This window comes from Homarus americanus, unplaced genomic scaffold, assembly GCF_018991925.1.
Source record: "Homarus americanus isolate GMGI-L3 unplaced genomic scaffold, GMGI_Hamer_2.0 scaffold20888, whole genome shotgun sequence".
In the NCBI taxonomy this organism is placed as follows: Eukaryota; Metazoa; Arthropoda; class Malacostraca; order Decapoda; family Nephropidae; genus Homarus; species Homarus americanus.
Genome location: NW_024730425.1, coordinates 212,377 through 237,491, shown reverse-complemented (window position 1 = coordinate 237,491; position 25,115 = coordinate 212,377). Strand labels below are relative to the sequence as shown.

General features: G+C 39.2%; 1 protein-coding gene across 2 annotated transcripts in view; it reads left to right on the top strand.

Annotated features, from left to right (window-relative positions):
• The window catches only part of LOC121866985 (ribonuclease H2 subunit B-like), a 43,761-nt gene extending 19,910 nt beyond the window's left edge, over positions 1–23,851 (top strand). For both annotated transcript variants that reach the window (XM_042366740.1, XM_042366742.1), the window contains exons 5-7: positions 13,840–14,004; positions 20,267–20,472; positions 23,560–23,851. In XM_042366740.1, the coding sequence (XP_042222674.1) occupies positions 13,840–14,004; positions 20,267–20,472; positions 23,560–23,649 (461 nt within the window). In that variant the 3' untranslated portion in view covers positions 23,650–23,851. The remainder of the gene's footprint in view (positions 1–13,839; positions 14,005–20,266; positions 20,473–23,559) is intronic.
• Positions 23,852–25,115: the final 1,264 nt, after the last annotated feature.

Below are 25,115 nucleotides of genomic sequence, written 5' to 3'. Positions count from 1 at the left end.
ATACTGCAGACTGAGTTACATTTGTAACCATACATAAGTCCAGCAGTTCTTTAAAGAAAAGTTTTGACACATGATATGGATGTTACCATTTAAAACAGAAAAAACAATTGTGCCGTTGCCAGTAGTTCCTGTAAAGAAAAAAAAGAACAAATACACTTCATTCATTTCCCTTGATCATAGTGAATAGAGGGGTGTGGTGGCTAAGTGCTTGTCTCCTGTCCTAAGGGTCGTTGGTTCATGCTCAGGGCACCCCCAGTTTATGAAGCTATAAATAAGTTCCTTACTGTACATTTAGAGAAGTAAGACAATCAAATATGCGTTGAAGAAAAAAGGAGGTTTAATCTGCAGTGTCCTGTACCTTCACTGCCCCTAACAGGTTACCAAGCCTACACCATCCAGTCTCATACAGTAGATCTGTGTTAGATGCTTGTAGCAGAGTCTTTGGGACTGACAACTTATCTGTTTAAAAAATATATATATTTTATTTTTTATTTATTTATTATTATTATTTTTTTTTATGTAGTAAAACTTTAAAGTTGTCTGGTGTTCCTAATTACAGTACAGTACTGTACTTCATTAGGCAATCAATGTAAGGGACTGACATTGTATCCACTATGTCGAAGGAAATGGATATATTGCAATAGCGTGGATTGGGTGTTCAGAGCTGGTATAACCAGTCCTGCATGTAAAACCTTCTCCAGGGAAGGTTGTGTGTGCTTCTTAGAATTCAGAATATGAAATTTGGGGAATCCTTCCAGGGGCTGAAGTTTATATGCAATAATCATTAAGCATATTGGAACTTTCTTAGACTTGTCACAGTGATACTTCTGACAGATATGAAGTTATTCCCCAGTTATAAGTATTTCTTTTATAAAGGTGTGCCTTGAGTTACAGGAGGTTGAGGCCACCTCCTGAAATTTGCATTAATGGAATTCAAAGAGAGTGGAATGAGTTATGAGATACGGAACAAAAATTTGCATTAACAGAAAATCTATGGGAAATTTATCAAGTTAAAAATGTGGGGGGGGGGGGTATATAAATTGAAAAAATTTTCAGTACTGTACAGAACAAGTAAATACGAACTGACACACACTACTGTATATAAGGACATTTAAACTACTTGTCAACTAAAAAGGCATACAGTACAGTACTCATATTAACCACTGTCTATGAACTGATCCTTGGTTAGGCAAAATGTAAGATATAAAAGTTTTTTTTTCTTTAATTTATTATTGGTATGTGTACTGGAGGTCCTTAAATATCATAGTTTTATCTTTTGTGGTTTTGACTACTCCTGGGCAACTTTTTTGTACACTTATTTAGATATCATGTGGGGGATAAATGTAAATACTGGTACAATATATTAAAACCCTAATATGTGCCTATTAAGCATTTGTACCATCTCTCTGCCAGCACACTCTAAACTTTGATGTATGAAAACTACCTACATTTGTGAAGTGCTTGTGTATGGCATTTGTTTATTTTGTAGAGCCTTCATGTTTTGCAAGTGGTGGTGGTTGCTGTTGTCCATCTGGGCCTTTGCTGACCCTATATTATGTGCATATCTTGCTACAATGGTAGTCTTTAATAAATGTAAATGATATGCATTAACAGAAATAGTTGAGGTAGGTTATAACACCTAGCTATTACCGTCAAATAAGTGAAGAGATTGCCACTGTTATTAGTGCCAACCACATCCTGTTTTATTTTTTTATTCTTTTATTCTCCAATGATATCAGTTGACAGTACTGTAATATTAAAGCCGGGTCTTCTCAGATGGGTCCCACTGGTCAGGAAGGTTGAGAACCCCAGGGCTGACCTGATCATCATCAAACTACTGGGGCCTCAACTGATGTCACTGTGGTTGCTGGAGGCTCGGCTTTTTTCACACTTCATTTTCCAACTAACATTCATGGCCTGAGATCTAATTTTTTTTCTGTGGAGCACCTTTTAACCTTTTCCCCTGATCTCTTACTACTATCTGAACTTCAATTGACCAAAGCAGCTTCACCCAAACTTTTTCAAGCCTCTAACTACAATCTTTATACCTCTTTCAGCTCTAAGGGAGGTGTATGCGCCTACTACAACACACGTACACTTACAGCTCGACTTACGGATCTTGAATCTTCCCTTTATGATGTCATCTGGCTTAAAATATCTCTGACTATTTTTCTTTGTTTCCTATACTGTTCTCTCAACTCTACCTACTATTTGGAACTCTTTGATCATCTCTCTTCTTGCCATGAGTCATTGCTATCCACACACCCCATCACCGAGATCCTCTATCTAGAGGAATTCAATTACATCACAGAGAGTGGCTTGGCTCTGCAAGGGATGACCCAGGTGGAGTTGAGGCACTCTATTTATCCTGGAACAAATAATTAAACACCCTACACGTGTTCCAGATCGACACGGCCAACTTATTAACATTCTTGATCTTTGCTTTACCTCTAACTCCTCACACTATTCATAATCAATTTCCACCCTTTTTGGATCTTCTGATCACAATCGTATTTCTTTTAAATCAAACTGGGCACAACCACCTCCTCCACCCCCCCTCCAAATGCCAACTATGGCACTATCGGAGGGCACACTGGCAATCCTTGCGAGAATTCTACTCCTACTTTCCCTGAGATGAATATTGCTTTTCCACTCGGGACACCTCGCAGGGCTGGCAATTAACACACACACACACACACACAAAAAAAAAGGCAAATTTCTTTTTTTTAAATAATTTTGCCATTTTCTAATTACATGTATAATGAACAAAACCACAATACAGGTAATTTGCTTTCTGCTATCCTTTTAAGAACTCTGTTTAAGCATGCTTTAGTTGATGCTTGTTACTTAGTATATGTTCTGAAGGGAAAGAATGGCCATTGGCATTTGTATTATGAACAACAAACAAGTGTAATGGAGAAATTAAACTCCATTGTTAGTTTGAAGGTGGGAAAAGTCGTTGTTTATAAAAAATTTAATTTGTTATACAAATAAATCTTGTATTTTTAATGCATTGAAATAATTTCAGCTTGAAGAAAATAACAAAAATAATTTTTTTTATTAACAGCATTCCTTTTACAGTGCCACTGAATTAAACCAATCCACCCTGGCTAAGTTCCTGCCACTCTGTTAACCATTTTCCGAAACAAATAATCCGTATATTTTTATTGCATCAAAATAATTTCAACTTGAAAAAATAAGAAAAATCTTATTACTGAATTAACAAAACATTTTTTATGCCATTGAATTAAACCAGTCCACCCTGTCTTGGTTGCTACCACTTTGTTTCTTGGTCTACTTGTTTACTTCTCAAGTGTTTATATATTTTTACAAGTTTTTCAGCTTTATCTTTGCCCAAATTGTTCCTCATTTTGCTCCACACTAATCCAAATGAGAAAAAGAGTCTTTCAATGGAAGCCGAGCTTGCTGGACAAGAATGTAATGAGGTCAGAAATGTGCAAAATCCAGCAGGCAATCTCTTTACTTCTTTTTTTTTTTTTTCATATCAATTACCTGGCACCATTTGTCAGGTGATAGGCCTGAAGTGACTGAAGATTCAAACATGTGGGCTGGGAAACTCTGGGCTTCCTTGAGCTTGAATTCAAACAGTCCATCCACATACTCTGGATAAATTTCACCCAACCAGTTTTTTACTTCTTGCAGTTAAAGGGGTTATTATAAAGAGAGTTTTACCTTTTAAAGGCGCATTGCCTTACCAGTATGTACAATAAATCAACTGATCTTATAAGCAAATACTAGGTAGTCACTTACCTCTTTATAAAATGAATCAGAAACTTGGACAATGGCTTTTTTTGCCAAGTCAGCAAAGTATTTTGCAGTCTTCTTGGTCGAACCTGGGTCAGTTACTGTCAGCAAATAGGACTTTGTGCCATTGTGCTTGCAGTGAGCAATAATTGGATCATTTTTAATATTGCTACATCCATCATATTTCTTCTAACTTCATCATGGACAGTTTCCAGTAGTTCTGCAGCCAGTTTCTTCCACAGCGCTGAATGGAATGTTGGCTCCAAAGAAAAAACAAGCAATTTGCAAATCAAAGTTTTCTTTCTGATCAGCACTCGTTCGAATTGCAAAGCTGTCCATTAATTTCTGTCTTTTCACTTTTGTGGCTAAGTAGAGGATGAATGACTAGATCTTGACACAGGTGCACTTACAGTCACAGTTGAGGAGCAGCTGCTAAAACTGAGATCACTTGCATCACTGGCCCTGGGGCACCTTAGTTTTGTCTCACTGTCACTCTACTGTCACAAGAGATTTGGCTGATTCAAGGAAAGGCAAAACCTGTACTGAGACGATTAATGTCCGTACGGCAGCCATTAACGCTTCAAAGGTAGCTAAGCAGGAACCATTTCTGAACTTTTACAATCAATACAAACTATTAATGCCATACCTGCAACATTTATTTTTAAATCTACAAATACCTGATGCAAATGAAGATTTACAGATAACTTTCTTTTCACATTTGCATCTGTTAACATCGCTGGCAGCATTGTAGCCAGGTTAGACTTGTCACTGTAACCACCAGGCTACTGGGTTGTTTTTCATCTCATATTTTTGGGTAGATATACTACTGTATACTGCACATAACTTTCTTCATTTATTTTTACTCAGTTACATGAACACACCATCCTTCGTACATATCATACATATTGTGAAGAAGGTAAAAGAAATAATTGTCCTAAGGGCAAACACATAAAGGGAATACTATACATTTCTTTGCACAGGAGTTAGTTGGATCTGTGGGGGAGTGGTAGGAGGGGAGGAGTGTGGGAGGGGCAGCGTTGCTAGGGAATCGGCAGAGGTGGCGTCCCCATTGCTCTGGTGAACCAGGGAGTACTGTATATGCAAATGGTGACTGAGTTAAACTTTCATTTGGCTTTTGTTTACTGGTTTGGCAATACAGTATTTTTTGTAACTTATTTATTGGTATTATTTTTATTTATTCCTCACATTTACTGGTACTGTATATATCACTTTAAGAAAACTATGGCTACAAGAGGAAAATCCACTCTATAGTTTTTTCCTAAATACTCCCTGCTAAAAGGGGGGGTGCATCTTATATGCTGTAAAATACATTAGATCTGTTTCTAGAGCTGATATTGTTTCACCTATCAATGCAGATCTGTGCAGCATCTCCGAATGGGGAGGTAAAAATTTGGTTAAATTCAATAGTAACAACACACAGTATTTACCAATTACATTTTCTAAATTAGAAGATCCCACCAATCACATTTCAGGATGCAATCATTCTGCCAAATTCTAAAATAGATATGCTATGCCTCACCATTTCCCCTAATATGTCATGGAAACCACACATCCACAACATTGCTAAAGCTGCCTCTCAAAAGCTGGGATTGCTATATAGATGCTGTAGCTACATCACTCCTGAGCAGTTGCTTCAAGTTTATAAGGGAATCATTCGTCCTAACTTGGAGTACTGTTCTCATATCTGGGGTGGTTGTTCTTCTGTTCAACTGTTAGATGAAGTGGAATTAAAGGCATTTTGTCTTATTAACTCTCCTCCTTCAGTAGATAATCTCTCTTCCCTTTCTCTTCACTGCAATGTCACTTCACTCTTTTACAGATACTTTAACCAGCAATGTTCGGTGGATTTGGCATCCTGTATACTGCCGGCAAGGCAGTGGGCTCGTAACACTCATCTTGCCAGCAGTGTTCACTGTTTCTGTGAGGATGTCGGTCACACTAGAATAACCCGTTAGAGTACATCCTTCTTTCCTCACACAACTAAATTGTGGAATGTTCTGCCTTCTGTGTTTCCATACTTCTACGATCTGTCTCACTTCAAAAAGCTGTTTTTTCGGTATCTTCATGGTGTAGATTAATATAGTCGTTTTCTCTTCAAATTTTTATTTTATTTTATTTCATATTTTTTTACTCTATATATATGTACAGCATTTATCATTTTCCCTCTTATCAGCCTACTGGCTGTTCAGGCAGTTGTTCTGTTCTTTGCTATGAATTTTGTTGAACAAAATAAAAGGAGAAGACCTGCAATAATTGGTAGTGAGGGTCACACTGGACAACACTTTTCTCACATCTGCTCCAGTCCGGGGATTTAACCCAGGACATAATGGTGAGTGATATGCTCATAACTGCAGTACCACCAAGAATGTAAACGGGCTGAAAAGGAGTTCCAGAGGTTGGTTGCAAGCGAGGTCAAGTCAGACCCAAAGGCGTTTTACCGCTATACAAAGTCGAAATTAAATACGCGAGTAGGAGTATCAGACCTGAGGCTTGAAGATGGTAGTTACGCAGATTCTGACCAGGATAAAGCTGAGGCATTAAACAGCTTCTTTTCCTCGGTGTTCACAGGAGAGGATGCGATAACCTTCCTGCGTTTGAGGACAGACGGTTCGACACAGCACTGACCCACATTGTGTTCACAGAAGAGGGTATTAGATATTAACTGTCAAAGCTAAAGGTTCATAAGAGTCCCGGCCCTGACATGGTGCATCCCAGAGTGCTAAGAGAGCTGTGCAATGAGCTTGCCGAGCCCTGAAGATTCTGTTCTCTAAATGCTTGGATGAACAAAAGGTCCCCAGTGATTGGAAAATGGCTCATGTGAGCCCTATTTTCAAGAAGGGCGATCGTCACTCTACGAACAACTATAGACTGGTGAGCCTGACCACCTGACCAGCATAATATGTAAAGTACAGGTACTGTACTTGAGAGTACAATCATGCGCCGGTTAACGTCCGACGGAACAACGCCTGATCGCATATACGTCCGTGCCCCCCCCACCACACACACACACACACACACACACACACACACACACACACACACACACACACACACAAAAATGTGACGCCTGCTGACCACCACCCCTTACCTTGATCGAAGACATTGATTTCTCCCTTACTTAGGCTTTTTTAAGCATTTGCCTACAGGTGAAATGTTAACCTACATCTATTGAAGATAAAATCTTTCACCTACAAATTGACAATAACACATTTGCTGTAATCAGACATATCTAGTTGCCTCAACAATTGCAACCCCAGTTGCAATTGGGGTTGCAATTTCAAATTCTGTGGCATTACTAAAAATAGTAAAGTTTCTGGTGCACTCTAAGATTAAGAGAGAAAACGGAGGACTCAGGCGTCCTGATGTGAGAGAAAACGGACTCGTATGACGGGGGACCAAATAAAAAAAGCATAGCTACATGTTTTGTGGACTACAGTATTAAGCGTACCCTTTTCATCACTTTGTAATAAACCTAGCCATGCCTATGTGTGTTTATGATATTTACCATAACATTATATATATATTTAGTGGGTCTAAATGGTGATAAAATGGGAAACTTGGGGTTGGGTCTTGGGTGCCTGAACCAATTAGAATAAATCCCATAGGTTCTGTACTTTCGTTATCGGCGGGGTCCCAATTAGGCGCGATAACCAAGGGATGACTGTACTGTACTGTATATACTTGTGACACTGGCCAGTTGCTTCTGGTGTTATGGTACAGGGGTACCAAGTGACAGCACTAGGATCCCGCTTCCTCTATCAAGGAATAAACAATTAAAATTTAAATTGAAAAAAAAAAAATCAAATAAATTACTATCTTACAAGAATCACTCCAATGTAAGTTATATTCACCCAGGTCGTTTGGGTGGAAAATTATGAGAAGAGCTTAGTCACTCTTAAGTAATGATAAATAAACATGCAGGCAAGCCTTCAGCGCCAATTGTCAAATCTTATCTCAAATAAATAAACAAACAAACAAACGCCAGACATTCTGTCACCTCACCCCCCCCCCCACCGTCTTCCCACCACCCTCGTGTTCAAGATAAAAGGTTGGTGATTTCTTTATGTTTATTTCATATAATATCTCAGACTAAAGTTAGGATAATATAATTTGCATTGCTGAAATCCTTGCAAGACAGAGATTAATTTGAATATAAGCGTCATATATTTTGCTCAGGATATAAAAAATGTAGTACATTAGTGTACAATACTGTAGTACATTTTATAAAAAGTTTTTCAACTGTATTTTTGGGTAGATTTACATAAATTTCTTCATTTATTTTCATCCATTTACATGCACACACCATACTAAAAGAAACGTAAAATAAATTAGTGCAAAGCTGGAGTGCACATGTACTAATTTGATTACGGTACTAAAATTGTTATGTCTAGTGCGAATTACAACATGTTTATATTCAAATAAATCAGTATCTTACAAGAATCCCAGCTATGTTAATTATATTTTCCTAGGTCATATCACTGGCATTTTAAAAGGAAAGAAGCTTAGTAGGACTGTTAAATAAACACACAGAGACCTTCACCTCAAACTTATCACCTCAACCCCCCCAACCCCTCGCTGGGTGGCGGAGCCATCAGTCCCTCCCCCCAGCCAGGCTTTTAGGCTTACAGTTTTTATCTTATATAATATCTCAGACTAAAGTTAGGAGATTATAATTTGCATTGCTGGAATCCTTGCAAGACAGCCAATAATTTGAATATAAACGTCATATATTTTGCTCAAGAGATAAATATTGTTGTACATTAGTGTACAGTACTGTAGTACATTTTATAAAAATGTTTTTCAACTGTATTTTTGGGTAGATTTACATAGATTTCTTCATTTATTTTCATCCATTTATGTGCACACACCATACTAAAAGAAACGTAATAGAAATAAATGACGTTAGTGCAAAGCTGGAGTGCACATGTACTAATTTAATTACGGTACTAAAATTGTTTTGTCTAGTGCAAATTATAGCATGTTTATATTCAAATTAATCAGTATGTTACAAGAATCCCAGCTATGTTAATTATATTCACCCTGGTCATTTCACTGGCTTTTTATAAGAGAGAAGCTTAGTCACCTAGGAACTGATAAATATCCACACGTTAGACCTGGGCCTGTGCCAACTGTCAAACGTACTACCTCCCCTCCCCCCACGCCCCCTCGCTCGCTCCCACCCTCTCCCCCATCTGCTCGGCGTTGCTGGAATCCCTGTAAAACAGTGAATAATTTTAATATAAATGTCATGTATTTTGCATAAGTGATAAAAATTAATCACCTGTATCACATTACAGTAGTGAATTAACAGTAAAAGTGTATATGTACGTATATAGTATTCCACTTACACATAAGTATAAATAAAAAGTTTATGTAATGTTCGGACAACGTCCATTTCGGTTAACGTCACGTTTCGAAGAACGTATCTAGGACGTTAACCGGCGCATGACTGTATTATCATAGATGCCGCGATGGAACATCTACGAAAAAACCTCGTAAAGGATTGCCAACATGTTTTATGCCGGGGTGCTCCTGCTTAACACAATTGCTCAAGGTATTGGATATTTGGACCCATATTCTGGAATAGGGTGGTAATATCGACAATATATACCTAGATTTTGCCAAGGCTTTCGACAGTGTACCCCACCAAAGGCTGAAAATCAAACTAGAAGGGTACGGAATTCGGGGAAATGTCCTAGCGTGGATAGAAGACTTTCTACATGACAGCAAGCAGTGTGTGGTGATTAATGGCACGAAATCATCATCTGTACCTGTCACAAGCGGGGTACCACAGGGCAGTGTATTGGGCCTGCTCTTGTTTGTTTGTTTCATAAATGACATGCATGACGTTGTACACTCCTCCATACAAATGTTTGCCGATGATGCCAAGTTATTTCAGGAAATCAAGAACCAAGCGGACTGTGAAGAGCTGCAGGGGGATCATTGTGAGCTCCAAAAATGGTCGAAGAAATGGCTGCTGAGATTCCATATCACGAAGTGTAAGAGGATGCACCTGGGGCGTACCAACGGTAAGGAGGCATATCATATGTCCCAACGGGATGAAGAAACTGCACTATTTGAGACTGAATGTGAGAAGGACCTAGGTGTGTTTGTTGACAATTAGTAGAAGTTCTCGGGCCATTATGAGAAGAAGGTAAATCATTCAACTAAATTATTAGGTCTTATAAGAAGGTCGTTCAGATATCTAGACGGTCCGTCCCTCGTAGCGATCTTCAAGAGTGAAGTGCTTCCCCATCTGGAGTACTGTCACCCCGTCTGGTCCCCGAGATATTCTAGGGACTGTCAGTTGGTTGAAAATGTTCAAAGGAGGGCCACCAGACTGGTGCCTGCACTTCGGCACCTCAGCTACCCTGAGAGATTGGAGCGCCTGAACTTGTCTAGCTTATATTACAGACGGGCAAGGGGTGACCTAGTTGAGGTGTATAAGCATCTCGGGGGGCACTACTCAGTCGAGTGTCCTTACTTGGAGCTAGCGGACGCTCGCCCCACTAGGGGTCACAGCTCAATATTGAAGAAGCCGCAAGTGCAGAAATCTGTGAGGGCAAACTTTATCGGAGTGAGGGTTGTAAACTCTTGGAACAATCTACCAGAGTGTGTTGTGACGGCACAGAGTGTGAGTTCTTTCAATACCAGACTTGATCAACACTGGAGCGGGTTCAGGTACATTCAGGAGCCGGTGCATGCCCCGTACCTGCCAACAGTGTGTAAGAGAGACGTGACCGATCGCCCAAGCGGCTAACAAGCTGATAAGTGGCGAAGAGGATAAAAGTAAAAAGTAAAAGTAAGAATTAGCCTCTTCAATATTTTCTTTAAAAATGGAAGCACAGTATAGTCTGGGTTTACGCGGTGAGTTAAACCCATGGAGGTCCGCGTATAAAGCGAAACGCGTAAATAAAATAACAGAACATATAGGATTAATTGAAATAGAGACTGGGCCGACTGCCAGACTACCCTTTTATTGGCTATCGCCGACACAATACGTACATTGTAATAAAAATAACATCTTAATTTTATGATGGTATGCACACAATTAATATATAAGAGAAATATCAATAATATTAGGTTTTTTAACACTTACGTTAGTAGAAGGGATGGCTGGGCACACGGGGATGGGGGGCTGGTTCCGAGGCAGAGGGCAGATTATTGGCCCTCACCTGTATCTCTATCCACCACAGAGGCTAGCAGGGCCTCCTCGTCAAACCCCTCGAAGTCCACATCCTCACTATCACTGACTTGGGCTGGCTGTGGTGGGTGGCGGGTGAAGAACTCGGTGGTGCTTTGTTGATGGCTAGCATTGATGTGGTTGTGATACTGCTGAACATAGGGCTCCAGGGATTGCAACAGAAGGTTATTAGACACTTATGTAGCGATGATTGCCTGTCTCTTTGGCAAGGATGAACTTAATTCTCTCAGCAACTCGATGACCTCCTTCACATCAGCATGTGTTAGTTTCTGCTCTTGTTGTTCTGTAACACCTCGCTGCGCACTGATGTTATCATCTTCCAACATCTCGTCCGCAGTCACCTCAGGTTGCCTGATTACCTCCAGGATGTCCTCGTTGGTGGTCTCGGAGAAGCCTGCAGCTCTAACACTTTGTGCAGCCTCTCTTGCAATGTCCAATGCCACTGCAACAGACTGAGCCTCGCCAGCCACCTCTTGACTCTGCCTCCCACCTGGGATACCCTCCAACACATGCCGCCACGCGTGATGAATCGTTGCCACAGATAGCTGCCCCCATGCCTCCACCAAGAAATCAACAGCTTTCTTCACGTTAAACAGCTTCCAGAACTGCTTGACCCGCACTTCATGGTCCACCAAATCTTGTTCGTGATCCTCTTCCTCGCTCTCGCTGTCGGTGCCACTCTCTAGGTTCTGCAGTTCATCCTTGGTGTTGGTGAAGTTGTTCAGGAGCCGAAACTTCTTGGCGGAGAAAGCAGCCTTCACGTTGCAAATCAACTCCTGATCCATGGGCTGGATTAACGACGTAGTGTTAACGGGAAGGAAGACCACTTTTACGTTGGGGTGACGATCTAGCAAAAGGGGCGAGTGTCCTGGTTCATTGTCGAGGAGCAACAAAATGTTGAATGGCACATTATTTTGCAAGCAGAATTTCTTGACATCAAGAACGAGACAGTTGTCAAACCAGGAGAGGGGCAGACCAGAGAACCTCCACGCCTTCCCTGAGGTTAGCCAGTGGACATTTAACTTGCTCATTTCCATATTCTTGTAGGCATGCAACTTGCGGGCTTTGTGGATCACAGACAACTTCAACTTAGCAGTGCCGGAGGCATTGGTGGTGAACAGTATGGTGATGCGCTCCTTCTGTATTTTGCGCCCCCGACACTTGCTCGCAGACTTGACTACGAAGGTCTTGGATGGCAATTTCTTCCAGTACAACCCTGATTCATCCATATTGAACACTTGGTCGTCGGTGTACTGTCCTTCCTCCATAATTTTCCGTAAAAATGGGGGAAAATTCATGGCGGCAGCCCGGTCGGCACTTGCTCCTTCTCCGACTATCTCAGTATTCGTGATCTTGTTGTGTCGTTTAAAACCTTGCAGCCACCCAGCGGAAGCAGTGAAGGGCTTGGGCTCTGCAACTCCCATTTTTCTTGCCGCTGATTTGTAGATTTCTTGGGCGTAGTCCTGCACTGCCCGAATGTCGACCGCCATGTTCCTTCTTGTCTGACGAATAATGTCGCTTACCAAACAACTCTCGGTCTTCAGCAGCACCTTATTGTGGCAATATTTCACCAGCGAGGCACCTACAGACTTGGTAATGTTCATGTGTTCATTGATTTTGCTGGCATCCTTCTTGATCGTGCGAATCGTCGATTCATTCACTCCATATTGTCTGGCCAGATCCACCTGCCTCGTGCCTTTTAACTCCTGAACGATCTTGTACTTAACCTCATAGCTTAAGGCGCGTCGCACCTTCTTGGGCTTGGGACGGCTTGGGCCAGGTAGTTCAGGGTTTCTCAGGGGTGGTGGGGGTCCAGCGGTAGCCATTGTGTTGAAAGAAAAAAACAAAACCGGTTCCTGGGCACGAGTGAGTATACGCGGGGACAGTGAGACGGGCGCTGCCAAGGTCATCAGCCCTGGTGGCAGGGCAAGCAAGGTTAAATAGACCAATCACAGCATGCGGTAGAGGGGGTGCGTGGGTGATAAGGATACGTGGCTCAATCACTGTCCGCGACGCCATCGGCACGAGTCTGACATCAGCGGTGACGTCAGAGCCCAGCACCTTGCCGGCCGCTTGGCGCGTATATGATGGCATTTACCGCGTAAATAATAATTGCCGTGTCTGGAGAGGTGCCGCGTAAATGGCAAATCACGTATGAAATATCCGCGTAAACCCAGACTATACTGTACTGTATAATCAAATACTGTATTATTATTACCATACATAGTCTATAAAAAAGCTGTTGTTTCCAAAAACCAGTTTTTGTGATAAAGTCCAGAATGCGATGTCTAGCTTTATACCTACAGGTATGCAAATGCCTAGCATTAACTTGCCAGGCCAACATACAAACAATTAAAACATATAATAATTACTTAAATACGTAATATTAGGAGGACACGTCGCTACCTGACATTTAATTGCAATTCTAAAATCGTCTGGCTTTAACCAAAGGAAATAGAGTACTAAAAGAGGCGTCTCCATAGTGAAGGGGTTGAAAATAGTCTTAGGAGTTAATTTAGTATGTTTCAGAGATAAAATTCTTGTGTGTAGGAATGCATCCTCAGTTACAAAATGGATGTCAAAGGGAAATTTTATTTGAGATAAAGACGTGTTTTCAGGAATGTGTAACCCTTTGTAAGTCAAGGGATATCTGTGCCTTTATAAAGAACAAAAATATCTTAATGTCTCTTTGTCTTAGCTTCTAGAGAGTTTATTTAATCCATACTATTCCTGTACACCTTAGCAGTGTTCACACATTTCTTCTCCCTTCTACTTTATAATCCTATATCATCTTTCCCAATATAGATGATGTGATTTATGTTTAAATATTAACTTGATTTATCTTCAAGGAACGGCTGAGCTTGGAGTATGGAAATACAGTGAAGCCCGCACCCTGTCTTGGTTGGAAGAGCGAGTTAGGCAGCTCTTCAAATTATTGCAAGAAAAGAAGGTTCCAACATCCAGTGGTCAGAGCTTCACTTATGTTCGTACAATGGATTCTGAGCAAACAATAGGTAGGTAAATAAAGGATTCTACTGGAGTTTAAAGATCTTTAATACTGTACTTGGGTCTCAGTGTCACTCAGTACGATTGTTATAGTAGTTATAGAAGATTTAAATAAAAAAGAGGGTGATGGGAAGTGATTGCATTTGTGGGTTAACCCTTAAGGCCCGGGTTAGGGTGCTGCTGGCAGTGACCCCCACCCCCAGGGATAAATTGAGGGAAAAAGTAAACTTTTCCAAAAATGATAATAATAATAATAAAAAATGGCGGGAAAATATTCGGACGGGGTGCTCTGGTCGGAATGCCAGGAATTTAATGGAAATTAAGAAATGATAGGAATGTTTACTCATAGGTTTAAAAAGAAAGTAATTCCTAAATAGACAGTGGAGAAGTTAGTCAGTTGTTTTTGGCAGTACACAGATGTCTGAAACTAAATTACCTGTATGTGATCTGGTGTGAAAGTTGAGGGTAAAGGAGAATGAATGAATTAGGAAGGTTTTAAAATTACCCAAGCTTAGGAAAGTAAATATGGCTGAAAGACTTAAAGGAATGATTTTTTTTTTATATGCAGGTATATGTAAGTAATTTTTAATGAAAAGAGACTGAAAAGGAATGTGAATATTTTTAGAGTGCAATTCTAGAAATGCAATTGAGGTGAATAAAGTTAAAGGAGATATAGTGAAATGTTTACTCTTTTGCTATGGCAGGGTCAAGACCTAGCACTCGCCACTAAACTGCAGATGCTCGGAAGTAGAATAATTTTGAGTGCGCAATGAATGAGTACAGCACGAACGGTTCAATTACTGAAATTTCGGTTAACGAATTAACTTCCATAAGGATTTTCAGTTCGATTAACGAACAAAACTTCAATTATCGAAATCCTTACGACAAACACGAAATTGTTGTGCGCATCAGCTGATCAGCTGATTGGCTAGTCTGCCAATATAGTAATTGACTCTATGTTTACATTCGTTTCCAGTGAAGTAAATATAAAGAAATTTGGTCTCCAGAATATTTCTGCATTTTTTATTTTAAAATTATTGGTCATTCTGAAATTTAGTTAGAAATATTGATAATATACAATGCAGAAATTATTATGAAACATGAAGAAGGCATTAGAACCAATGCACTCTGTAAAGAATATGGCATGTCATCATCGACTGCCTCTACAATCAACTGTTTGATATGTAAACAAAGCTGCTGGTAATACGACATACACACCTCAAAGTTAAAATACAGTACAGTATTCTATTGTTTTTTATTTATTATTTTACAGTATACTGTACAGTACAGTACTGTATTTTTTCATATATAATGTTTTGTTAATTCTATTACTTGTATACAGTACTTTGTATGTACTTTTTCTGTGAATTGGAACCAATTACCCAATATCCCATTGAAATATTAGATTTGGTTAACGAAATTTTCGGTTAACGAATGACTCTGTGGAATGAATTGTGTTCGTTAACCGAGGGACCACTGTACAGTACATATTCCTGATCTCAGTAATGTAACATATCAGGCATTACAGATTTCCCCTGATTTATGATCTCCCTCACTATGATATTTCACTTGAACGATGGTGATGTATTAAGACCACTCACCAATTTACGATAAAAAAAAATACGCTTAGATGATGGTCATCGTCCGGTCATCGCAGAATATGAGGTGCATCTTTCGGTGCATTTGTCAGCTGTAGTCTAGCTGTGCGCCGCCATGCGGCCACCCAGTGCACTACCATCTACCATCCCATGCTTTGTTCCATGGTGATCACACAAGCCTGTGATCATATAGCTCAATGATTATATCAGTCAGTACAGTATTGGTGCTGTGTCACTGTTTTTACTTATCAACTTATCATCTTTTTCTTTTTTTTCAGTGAGTGGCTATCACTTAAGTTCACATTATACTCTGTTATGGTAACTGAAGTGATTTTATTTTTATTTTATTTTTTTTTATTTATTTATTTTTTTTATTTTTTTACTGTAAAGTGCTTTGCCTCTGTTGATGTGAACATGATGTGGGCAGTGTCAGATGCTATCATTGTTTTTACGTTATCTTCATTCGCTTTGTTTTTGTGACAAGTGCTCTTGCCCTGTTTTTGTGACTGAAGTGAGCAGTGTAACTTTGAAAATGGAGGTAAAACTTGACATTTTGAAGCTGTGTGGGAGTTAGAGTGACATCTCCACTACATTCAAGAGTCCCCTTAGCCTCAAAGGGGACATGTGATGATGACCAGGCTTGTTTTTAATACAGTAAGTCCTCGCTTAACGTCGGAGTTACGTTCCTAAAAATGCGACGTTGTACGAAACAACGTTAAGCGGATCAGTTTTCCCCATAAGAAATAGATAAATTACAGGAGTTACGTTCCTGAGCCTCCCTTTGCCCCATGAAGTACATTACATATACAGAAAATCATTGCCATTTCTATAAAAAATAGTGCATACATATACAACTACCAAGTTTGTATTGGTGCTCACAAAACGACGTAGTATCCGATCATCGGGACGATAAAAAATTTTTTGGTCTCTAAGGTTTAGCGACGTAGTACCGAAACAACGTTCAGTGGGTTGACGTTAAGCGCGGACTGACTGTAATGTGGCGAGTGTTGTTTAATTGTGTTTTATGTACATGTATCCTCGATAATCACGGGACCCGATAATCGCTGATCTGGCTTATCACGGAATCCTCAATTGCAACCATGTGTACGCTTATCACTGATTGATCTGGGTTATTGCGGAATTATCATGGGATAGCGGCGGGTCTGCGAGAGCCAGCGGTAGCAGTGACTGCCAAGAGATGGCAACACAGCTTGTGGCGCCAGCTTCCAGGGACAGCATTTGTTTCCCTGTGCTGTTTTGGTTGGTGTTTGAAGACGGTTCCCTGCTCTATGCTTGTTTTTGGTGTAATTTTTGTAACTTTTACTTATCCTCCACCATGTGCATCTGTGAACAAGAAGTGTTAAGGTTCCTGATCCAGCCAAGCGACGAAGATGGGTGTATTCTCTGGTTGAATGTTTTGATATTCCCGACAAGGATACGCATGCGCTTGGCAACACACCCAATTGTGTTTTACCACTTCCTTCCACTGCATTTCTCTAATCACCCTCACCATTCTGCTTTCTCACTCCATAATTATAAATTTATGTAACAGTGTGGAAGGAATACAATGTTGTTCATTTATAATTACACTTATTATTGTGGGTAGACATCAGCTGTTCAGTTGTGTCTGGCGGTGCTGCAGCCACTGTTACCAAACAAAGCAATTGACTCACCATCTCCTCACCACTTACCACATTCTCCCCCTCCACCACCAGCTCCATGATCACCACCGCCTTTATCATAATTTCAGTGATGGCTTTGCTTTAGCCAGAGCAGATGAGCACGATATTCACCTCACAATATCTCACCTTCCTCCCTCCCTCCCACCCACTGCATCTCACCAACACTCTGCCTCTCATTCTACTCTGACTGTCATTCACAATACAATATTTTACAGCACAGTATTGTACATTGTTTATTTGTTATTCATTAATTAGTAAAGGTATGTTACTAGTATTATATCTTTTAGTGTACCTACACATTTTTGGGGGTATATTTTGGGCAGTTTGGGGATGCATCTTTGGGGTCCTGGGACAAAACTAATTTTTTCCATATGTTATGTATTTCGATACAGGTTGACAATCCCTTATCCGAAATCCTTGGGGCCAGACATATTTCGGTTTTCGGAATTTTTCGGTTTTCAGAATGGTTAGGTTGTTGGGTTAGGTTAGTTTCAATTCAGTTCAGTTAGGTTTGGCATAAATGAAATTGTGGGATAAATATAGTCCATAAATACTCTAGTACAGTTTATTTGTAAGGAAAACATTCAGGAAAACTTCAAACAGATACAGTAAAGGTACATTACAGCTGGCTTGTTTATCATGAAGAGGACACATCAGTGTTGTCATCATCAAGTAGGAATCGAACATCTGAAGATGGGCCAGGAACAGGACTCTCAAGTGATGACTCAACACTAGGACAGATTGCCTTTTTAAAGGCTTCTTCCAGTGTCATCTGTCTCATTAACAGTGGTTTCTGTCTAAGCAGTCTCTCGTTAATTGAATAAACTGCCATAATCTCGTGCTCAAGGGCAGTAATTAACTGATCACAGGTTTTCACCACATCGTCTAGGGAGACTTTTTCACCTGTGTTCACAATTTCATCATCATCATCACTACTATCCTCATGCTTATCTTTATTTAGCACCATTTCAGCTATTTCCCCATCACTCAATGAAAGCACAACAGGTGCATCATTGTCAATGCTCAGCACTTCTTCAATGTCGGCTTCCTCCAACTTATTTACACTTTCGGAAGATAAACCTTTGGCGTAAGTAAGGAGGTTTGATATCATCATCTTCTCTTTAGTGACACAAAATCCTTCAAAGTCTTCATCTGCATCTTCATTTACTTCAAACATCGTTGTAGGCCAAAGTTTGTGCCAAGCATTTGTTAATGTTGGTTTATCAACAGTGTTCCAAGCATTAGCAACTGAATAAATGGCATTCTTAACATTGAACTCTTTCGTGAAGCTTTGGATACCTACGCCTCTGTTGACTGCATCAAGCATACAGTTCAGAAAAACATCTTTATATTTGCTCTTCATGGAGCATAAAATTCCTTGGTCACAAGGCTGTATTAAAGACGTCACATTGGGGGGAAAGTAAATGCCAAAAACATTACTTTTCACAAGAAGTTCAGCAGGGGGATGTGTGGAGCAGTTGTCCAGGAACAATAGAATTTTACAGTTTGCTTCCAGTCCAGCTACCCTGCAATGAGCTCGTGCTGCTGGCACAAAGTGGTTATTGAAGCATTCAGAAAATATTTCTCTGGTTACCCATGCTTTCTTGTTGGCATAATAATGCACAGGTAAATTGTGTACACCTTTCAGACATCTTGGTCGTCGGCTTTTTCCAATCACTGCTAACTTTAACTTGTGTGTGCCTGCAGCATTGGCACACCCAAGAACAGTCAACCTGTCCTTAGCATCCTTAACACCTGTTGGTGCTCTCTCATCAGCCGTTGTTAACGTATTTCTAGGAACGTAGCGCCAGTACAGAGCTGTTTCATCAGCGTTGTAAATTTGTTCAGGGCTAAGGTTTTCATCAGATATAATTTTGGCAAATTCGTCAATGTAATGTTCAGCTGCTTCATGATCAGCAGAAGCTTTTTCACCACAGATTTTCAGATATTTTATACCATGACGCTTCTTAAATTTCTGCAGCCAACCTTCTGAATATTCACACTCGCCATCAATGTTCAGTTCTTCATGGTATATTTTAGCTTGTTTCATGACCATCAAACCAATCAGTGGCATACGTTCACTTCTTCGTTGTCGAATCCACTCAATCAGCACGCAGTCAATATCTTCATTTTTTGCCCTATGCAATGTTTTTCTGTTTTTCATTATTTTTGGGTCATCACTGTCAGAGTAAAACTTCAACAATTTGTTTTTCTGTTTCTTTAAGTCATATACGGTGGTAGTTCCCACACCATATTTTTAAGTAAGATGCCGCACAGGTACACCACGATCAAGCTTCTGTAACAACTCCACTTTCTGTGCTATCAATAATGAGAGACGCTTCCTTTTCTTCTCACTGTTACCCATAGGGGTATCTGAAGCTCTTTTTGGCATTTTCAGTGAAATTAAACAAAATTCCATAAAAATATAAGAGCAGCAGACGCAAATGTGTGACTAGTAGCAACACTGAGACACAAGTGACGCCTCACTCACACCTCACTCACGCCTCACTCACACCCTCTGCCAGGTCCAAGTCATGTTTGATTTCACACAGTGATGCAACACAAAAAAGCTTTCGGTTTTCAGAGCTTTTCGGTTTTTGGAATGCCGGATAAAGGTTTTCCTTATCATGGTAGTTTTTTGGAACCTAATCCCCACGATTATTGAGGATACATGTATATTATTAATGTAGGAATTTTATTTTGGTGATCATGTGGGTGTCAAACTGCCTTTGAACATATCCCATTGAATCTCATGTTATAATGATCCCGATTACGATATTTTGACCTGCGATGGGAATTTCAGGAACGTAACCACATCGTATATAGGGGGATACAGTACCTGTGTGTGTGTGTGTGTGTGTGTAATTTTGTAATGGCATCCATTTAAATTCTTTGAAAGTTATTAATGAATCTTTGCCATATAATTTCTTATTTTGTATCTCATCATATTTGACAGAGGTTCTTTGAGTACACGAGATCTTACTTTGCAGAGGCATATCTGGTCTTGGCACATGGCATCGTATCAGAATATGTGTCTAAGGACCTTAGCCAATTGCTTCACAAGCACTTGAAGTTGCCAGAAGTAAAAAACAAGCAGAAACATCTAATGGGGATGGAGAATCAACCACCATCTAAGAAACAGAAAGCAGAAGGCCCTGTGGAGGATTACACTAAGAATAATACCCCTGTGAATAAGGTATCTCTAGATATGAATAATGTTGGTTTAGAATTGTATGTATCTAAATACTTTCACCCTGTCAAGCCTTAAGCAGGAGGCTCTATATTAGGGTAGATCATAAAGTGTGGTGCAAGATTAACCCTTCAATCCTGATGGTAGGCAAGTTGTCTAAATAAAGCTTTATTCATATGTCTGGGAAAGCTTGACAGTAACATGAATGCCAGCATTGAAAATCAAACTCACATTTTATAACAGAAATTTATCTTAAAATAGTACAGTTTAGATGCTACTGGTATCTTTTTTACTTGTGAGTATTAGTGTACCCTTGTGCTGACAAATGAGGAGGGTGCTGTGGGCATTGAAACTATTATTTTAATACAGGTGTCTGTTATTAAATATGGGTTTCATTCTTATTGGCTTTCATAAGGTTTAAGGTAGGTTCAACTCTATTATATAAACCCTCAAACCCGGAACTCTGTGATAGTTGGAATTAAAATTTACTCGGGAAATCGTCCCCAAAGCCGGATTTTCCCGAAAATTCCGGCTTTGGGAAAATTTTTCCGAGGGTACATTTTCAGGAAAATTCCGAAAAAATTTACCAATAGTACTTGGAAAATTCCTGGAATGAGATTTTTTCCCGGTTTGATAGATGAAAATACTGCATTTTCCGGAAATTCTAACAAAAGTTTTCCAATTCCAGGGATGGGGATATTTTTCCGGGTTCAAGAGATAATGTAATGCACAATTTCTGGAACTTACAAGAATATTTTTCCATTGTCCAGAAAATTCCGGGGATGAGGGATATTTTTCCAGCTTTGAGAGAGTCATCTCGTTACTGTAGAACGTCTTGATATAGTGCAAGCCAAGAGAGGTCGCTTTAAACCGAATTTGCATTAAGTCGAAGTGTTGTTTCAATGGAATAATTTAGTTTGGTACTTGAGAGAAACACAAAATACTAAAAAGACTGAGAGTCTATCCAGATGCACCTCAGCCCATCTAGAATAAACAAAACATTGTTTTTTGTAGTATTATGTTAAAACAAACACCCATAAATCAACACAGCTAAAATTAAGGGATGTGAAATGGTCTGTTTACTGGCTGGGGGGAGGGGGGGGTGATATGTTTGACAGTTGATGCCAAGGTCTGGTGCTTATTTATTTATCTGTACTTAAGAGTGTCTTTAAGTTTTTCTACTATAAAATGTCACTGAACTGACATGGGAGAATATTATTAACATTGCTGGAATTCTCATAAGATATTGATTAATTTGAATATAAACATGCTATAGCTCGCATTAGACATACAAATTTTAGTTCTAATATAAGAATTTTATTACAGAGAGCAAAAATTTTTATCTCGTGCAAAATATATGACGTTTATATTCAAATAATTTGCTGTCTTACAAGGAATCTAGCAATACAGTTTATATTCTCCTAACTTTAGTCTGTGATATTATATATGATAAAAACTTTAAGCCTAAAACACCAAACCCTGGCTGGGAAGTGACAGTGACATGTTTGACAGTTGGCCCCTAAGGTCTAGTGAAGTATTTATTTTTTTATTTATTCCTTTAGCTTGAGTTTATGTTTTTGCTTATAAAATGTGACAGAAGTGACCGGGGAGAATATAATTCACATTTCTGGAATTCTTATAAGATAGTGATTAATTTAAATGTAAACATGCTATAGTTTGCACTAGACAAAAATTTTAGTAATCATTTAGTACATTATTTTGAGTACATGTACAGTACAGCTTTGGCCTTAGGACAGTGTAACGTGCCCAGAGAAACATTTGGCGCAAAATTTTAAATATGATGCGCCAGATTGACTCGCGCAAAATAGGAAAGATTCTCTTTAAATTAAAACGTTGTCCTTAATTGTGGGTGTCGCTTTAAATAAAAAATCTTGAATTGATTCGCTTTAAATCGACGTTCTACTGTACCCGGAAACCTCTCATTCCCGGAAGTGCTCTGCACTAGTTGTTCTGGTTAACGGAGATATCACTGTATTTGTAGCAAGAGATCTTTAGGTGGTTGTGAAAATGGCAAAAGGTCTTTGGATTGATGCAACTTTTACACCCCTTTAACCCTGTCACTTCGGCTGGCCCATATACTGTACACCCAATATAATTTTAATACCCTCCCCCCACCAACAAATATACCTAATAAGGTTATTTACCACCCATATAGTTTTGCCATACATTGGTTTTTATATTAATTGTCTCTTCTGGTAAGGTTTGATCAAGAAGTTGGAAGACAGTACAGTATTGTAACATGGTGCTTCACTCTTCACCAAATACTGACTGGTACTGTACTTTGATTTTATGGAATCATTGATTTAGATTAATTTAAAAGAATCAAGTGAACTTTCTGATAGTGGTGACTGGCCACATGGTGGGAGGGAGGGAAGAAATTGACGGTAGTGACATGTGAAATAGAAAATTTGATTACAATACACTGGCTAGCCAACCAAACAGACAAAATGCAGATGTATGGGAGAGTGGTGGACATGGTGTGCCTCTTCCGTTACATTCACATATTTTCCATTTGGCTTCACTGATAAAGTGTTCTGTTGCTGAAATTTCAGTGGAATTAGATTATTGAGTGGAGTTTTTCAATAATGAATTGCTGGACTTTATTGGAAAGGAAACTAGTTAGTACTGTATTGTGATTAAGTGAAATTTATGAGAGGAGAGTTTGTGTACAATTTTGATTTTGGCTGCTGTGCTTCTTAGGGGGAAATGAAATGCCCCCCCCCCCCTCTTTTTTTTTTAGCTTTAAAAGTATGAAATTTTTTTCCTCTTTGCTAAACTTTCTAAGGAATAAACCCTCTTAGAAATGCTACAGCTATCTATAATAAGTTACTAAAATTTTTCAATATGCACATTTAGTCCAAGAAACGTATACAGTACCATAAGAATGCTCTTAACATTCCCTCAATTTCCCTGCTGAGGTGGGAGCTGGTTGATTTATGATCTCTGTTTTGTTGCAGTTTTAGTGCTTTGTTTTCCTCAGGGTCTATGAGTTGAATGCTTTAGGGAAAAACTTGACACAAATTACTTAATTTTTTATGTACAGTGTTTCAATCTTTTTGTTTTGTTTTTTAGGTAAAAACGCCACAGACAGCAAAGGCTAAGGCTCTTGCCAAATCAGCATCAGGGTCAAAGAACATTACTTCTTTTTTCTGTAAGAAGTAAGTGTGCAATGCAGTAATCATCCAGGCTGTTTTGTTGGTAGGAAAATGTTTGTTACAAAATGTTATATATCAAGTTATCTTTTTTTAATAGAGGTGCTCCTCTACTTACGAACGAGTTACGTTCCTGAGGCTTGTTTTTAAGTCCAATTGTTTGTAAGTCTAACTTTACTCTTGTAGATACCAAACATATTGTAAAAAATGAAAAGATTATGGATATTTAGTACAGCTATACCCTTTAATACAGCCCCTTAAAACCTGGCTCACTCTTCTCCTCTTAGTTAATGTTTGTTCTATCTGGAATTTTCTTAAAAATAATCCAGTCTCATCCGCATTAAACACCTGTTCTGGCAGGTACCCCCCGTCAGTGATGATGTTTGTATCTCTGGAAGTTTGTAAGTTGAACGTTCTTAAGTAGAGGAGCACCTGTATTATGGTAACATTATTTTTACATCTATTAAAATAAATTAAAAATACTTACCCGGTAATTGCAGTAACCCCTCTGCAATTTGGAATAGCATGGGGTTCAAAACCTTTTCAAACATTATGCAATTTTGCAAATATTTTGCAATATTTCAAAATACAGTACTCTGTACAGTAAACCCTCGATTGTCTGAACCCTTAAATATTTGTCATTTGAAATTCCTGCTACGCCCGGTTATTTTAAATTGCTGCCAGCAGAAGACGAGCACATATTGCATTATTCATATGCACACACACCTGACGCAGTCCATCTCAGTTTCCATTATTTTGAAGTCATTTACAAATTATATACCTGTATTGTAATTTTTCTATTATTTAATATTCAATATTATTAATGATGAAACATACACCATAAGAAGCTGATCGTATGGGAATATAATAATGAATGAATAAAAACAAACACTGAATTGACAACATATAGTCCCATTCCCAACTCCCCCACCTTTAGGGAGGGGGCGAGTAGTCAGTACCATCATGTAAGAGTTTACCTTTTGATTTGGCTTGTCCTTTTATTTTGAAGTGTACAGCTTCCACGCCATAGCACGCTCAGTTGGTGTTTGGCCGTCGTTGTTGTCAGTAGTGATCGCGCTGTGTACTGACAATATTTTCAATATTTTGCTGTTCTAATTCCCTTTAAAATGACTGGCAAGCATAAAAGTGAGAGTTCTGGTGGTGCTCAGAAGAAACAAATGGCAGAGGCATTTGCTACTATTAATAAGGGGATGCAATTGTTTGACGAAATGGATCAAAATGTTGAGCGTTTTGTAAAAGTTGACAGAATGATCCAAGATGCACTTGCTTGCTACAGGGATATTTACAATGAAAAGAAGAGGCAAACTGTGCAGTCTAAATTTAACATATGTTTTAAGGAGTACCCCACTGCTGTCTCCTCACTCCCCACCAGTGCTGCCTCTTCACTCCCTAAAGATGATCCAATACCTTCAACAAGTAAGTATGTTAGCCTGTCTGAAGAAACCGACATTGATG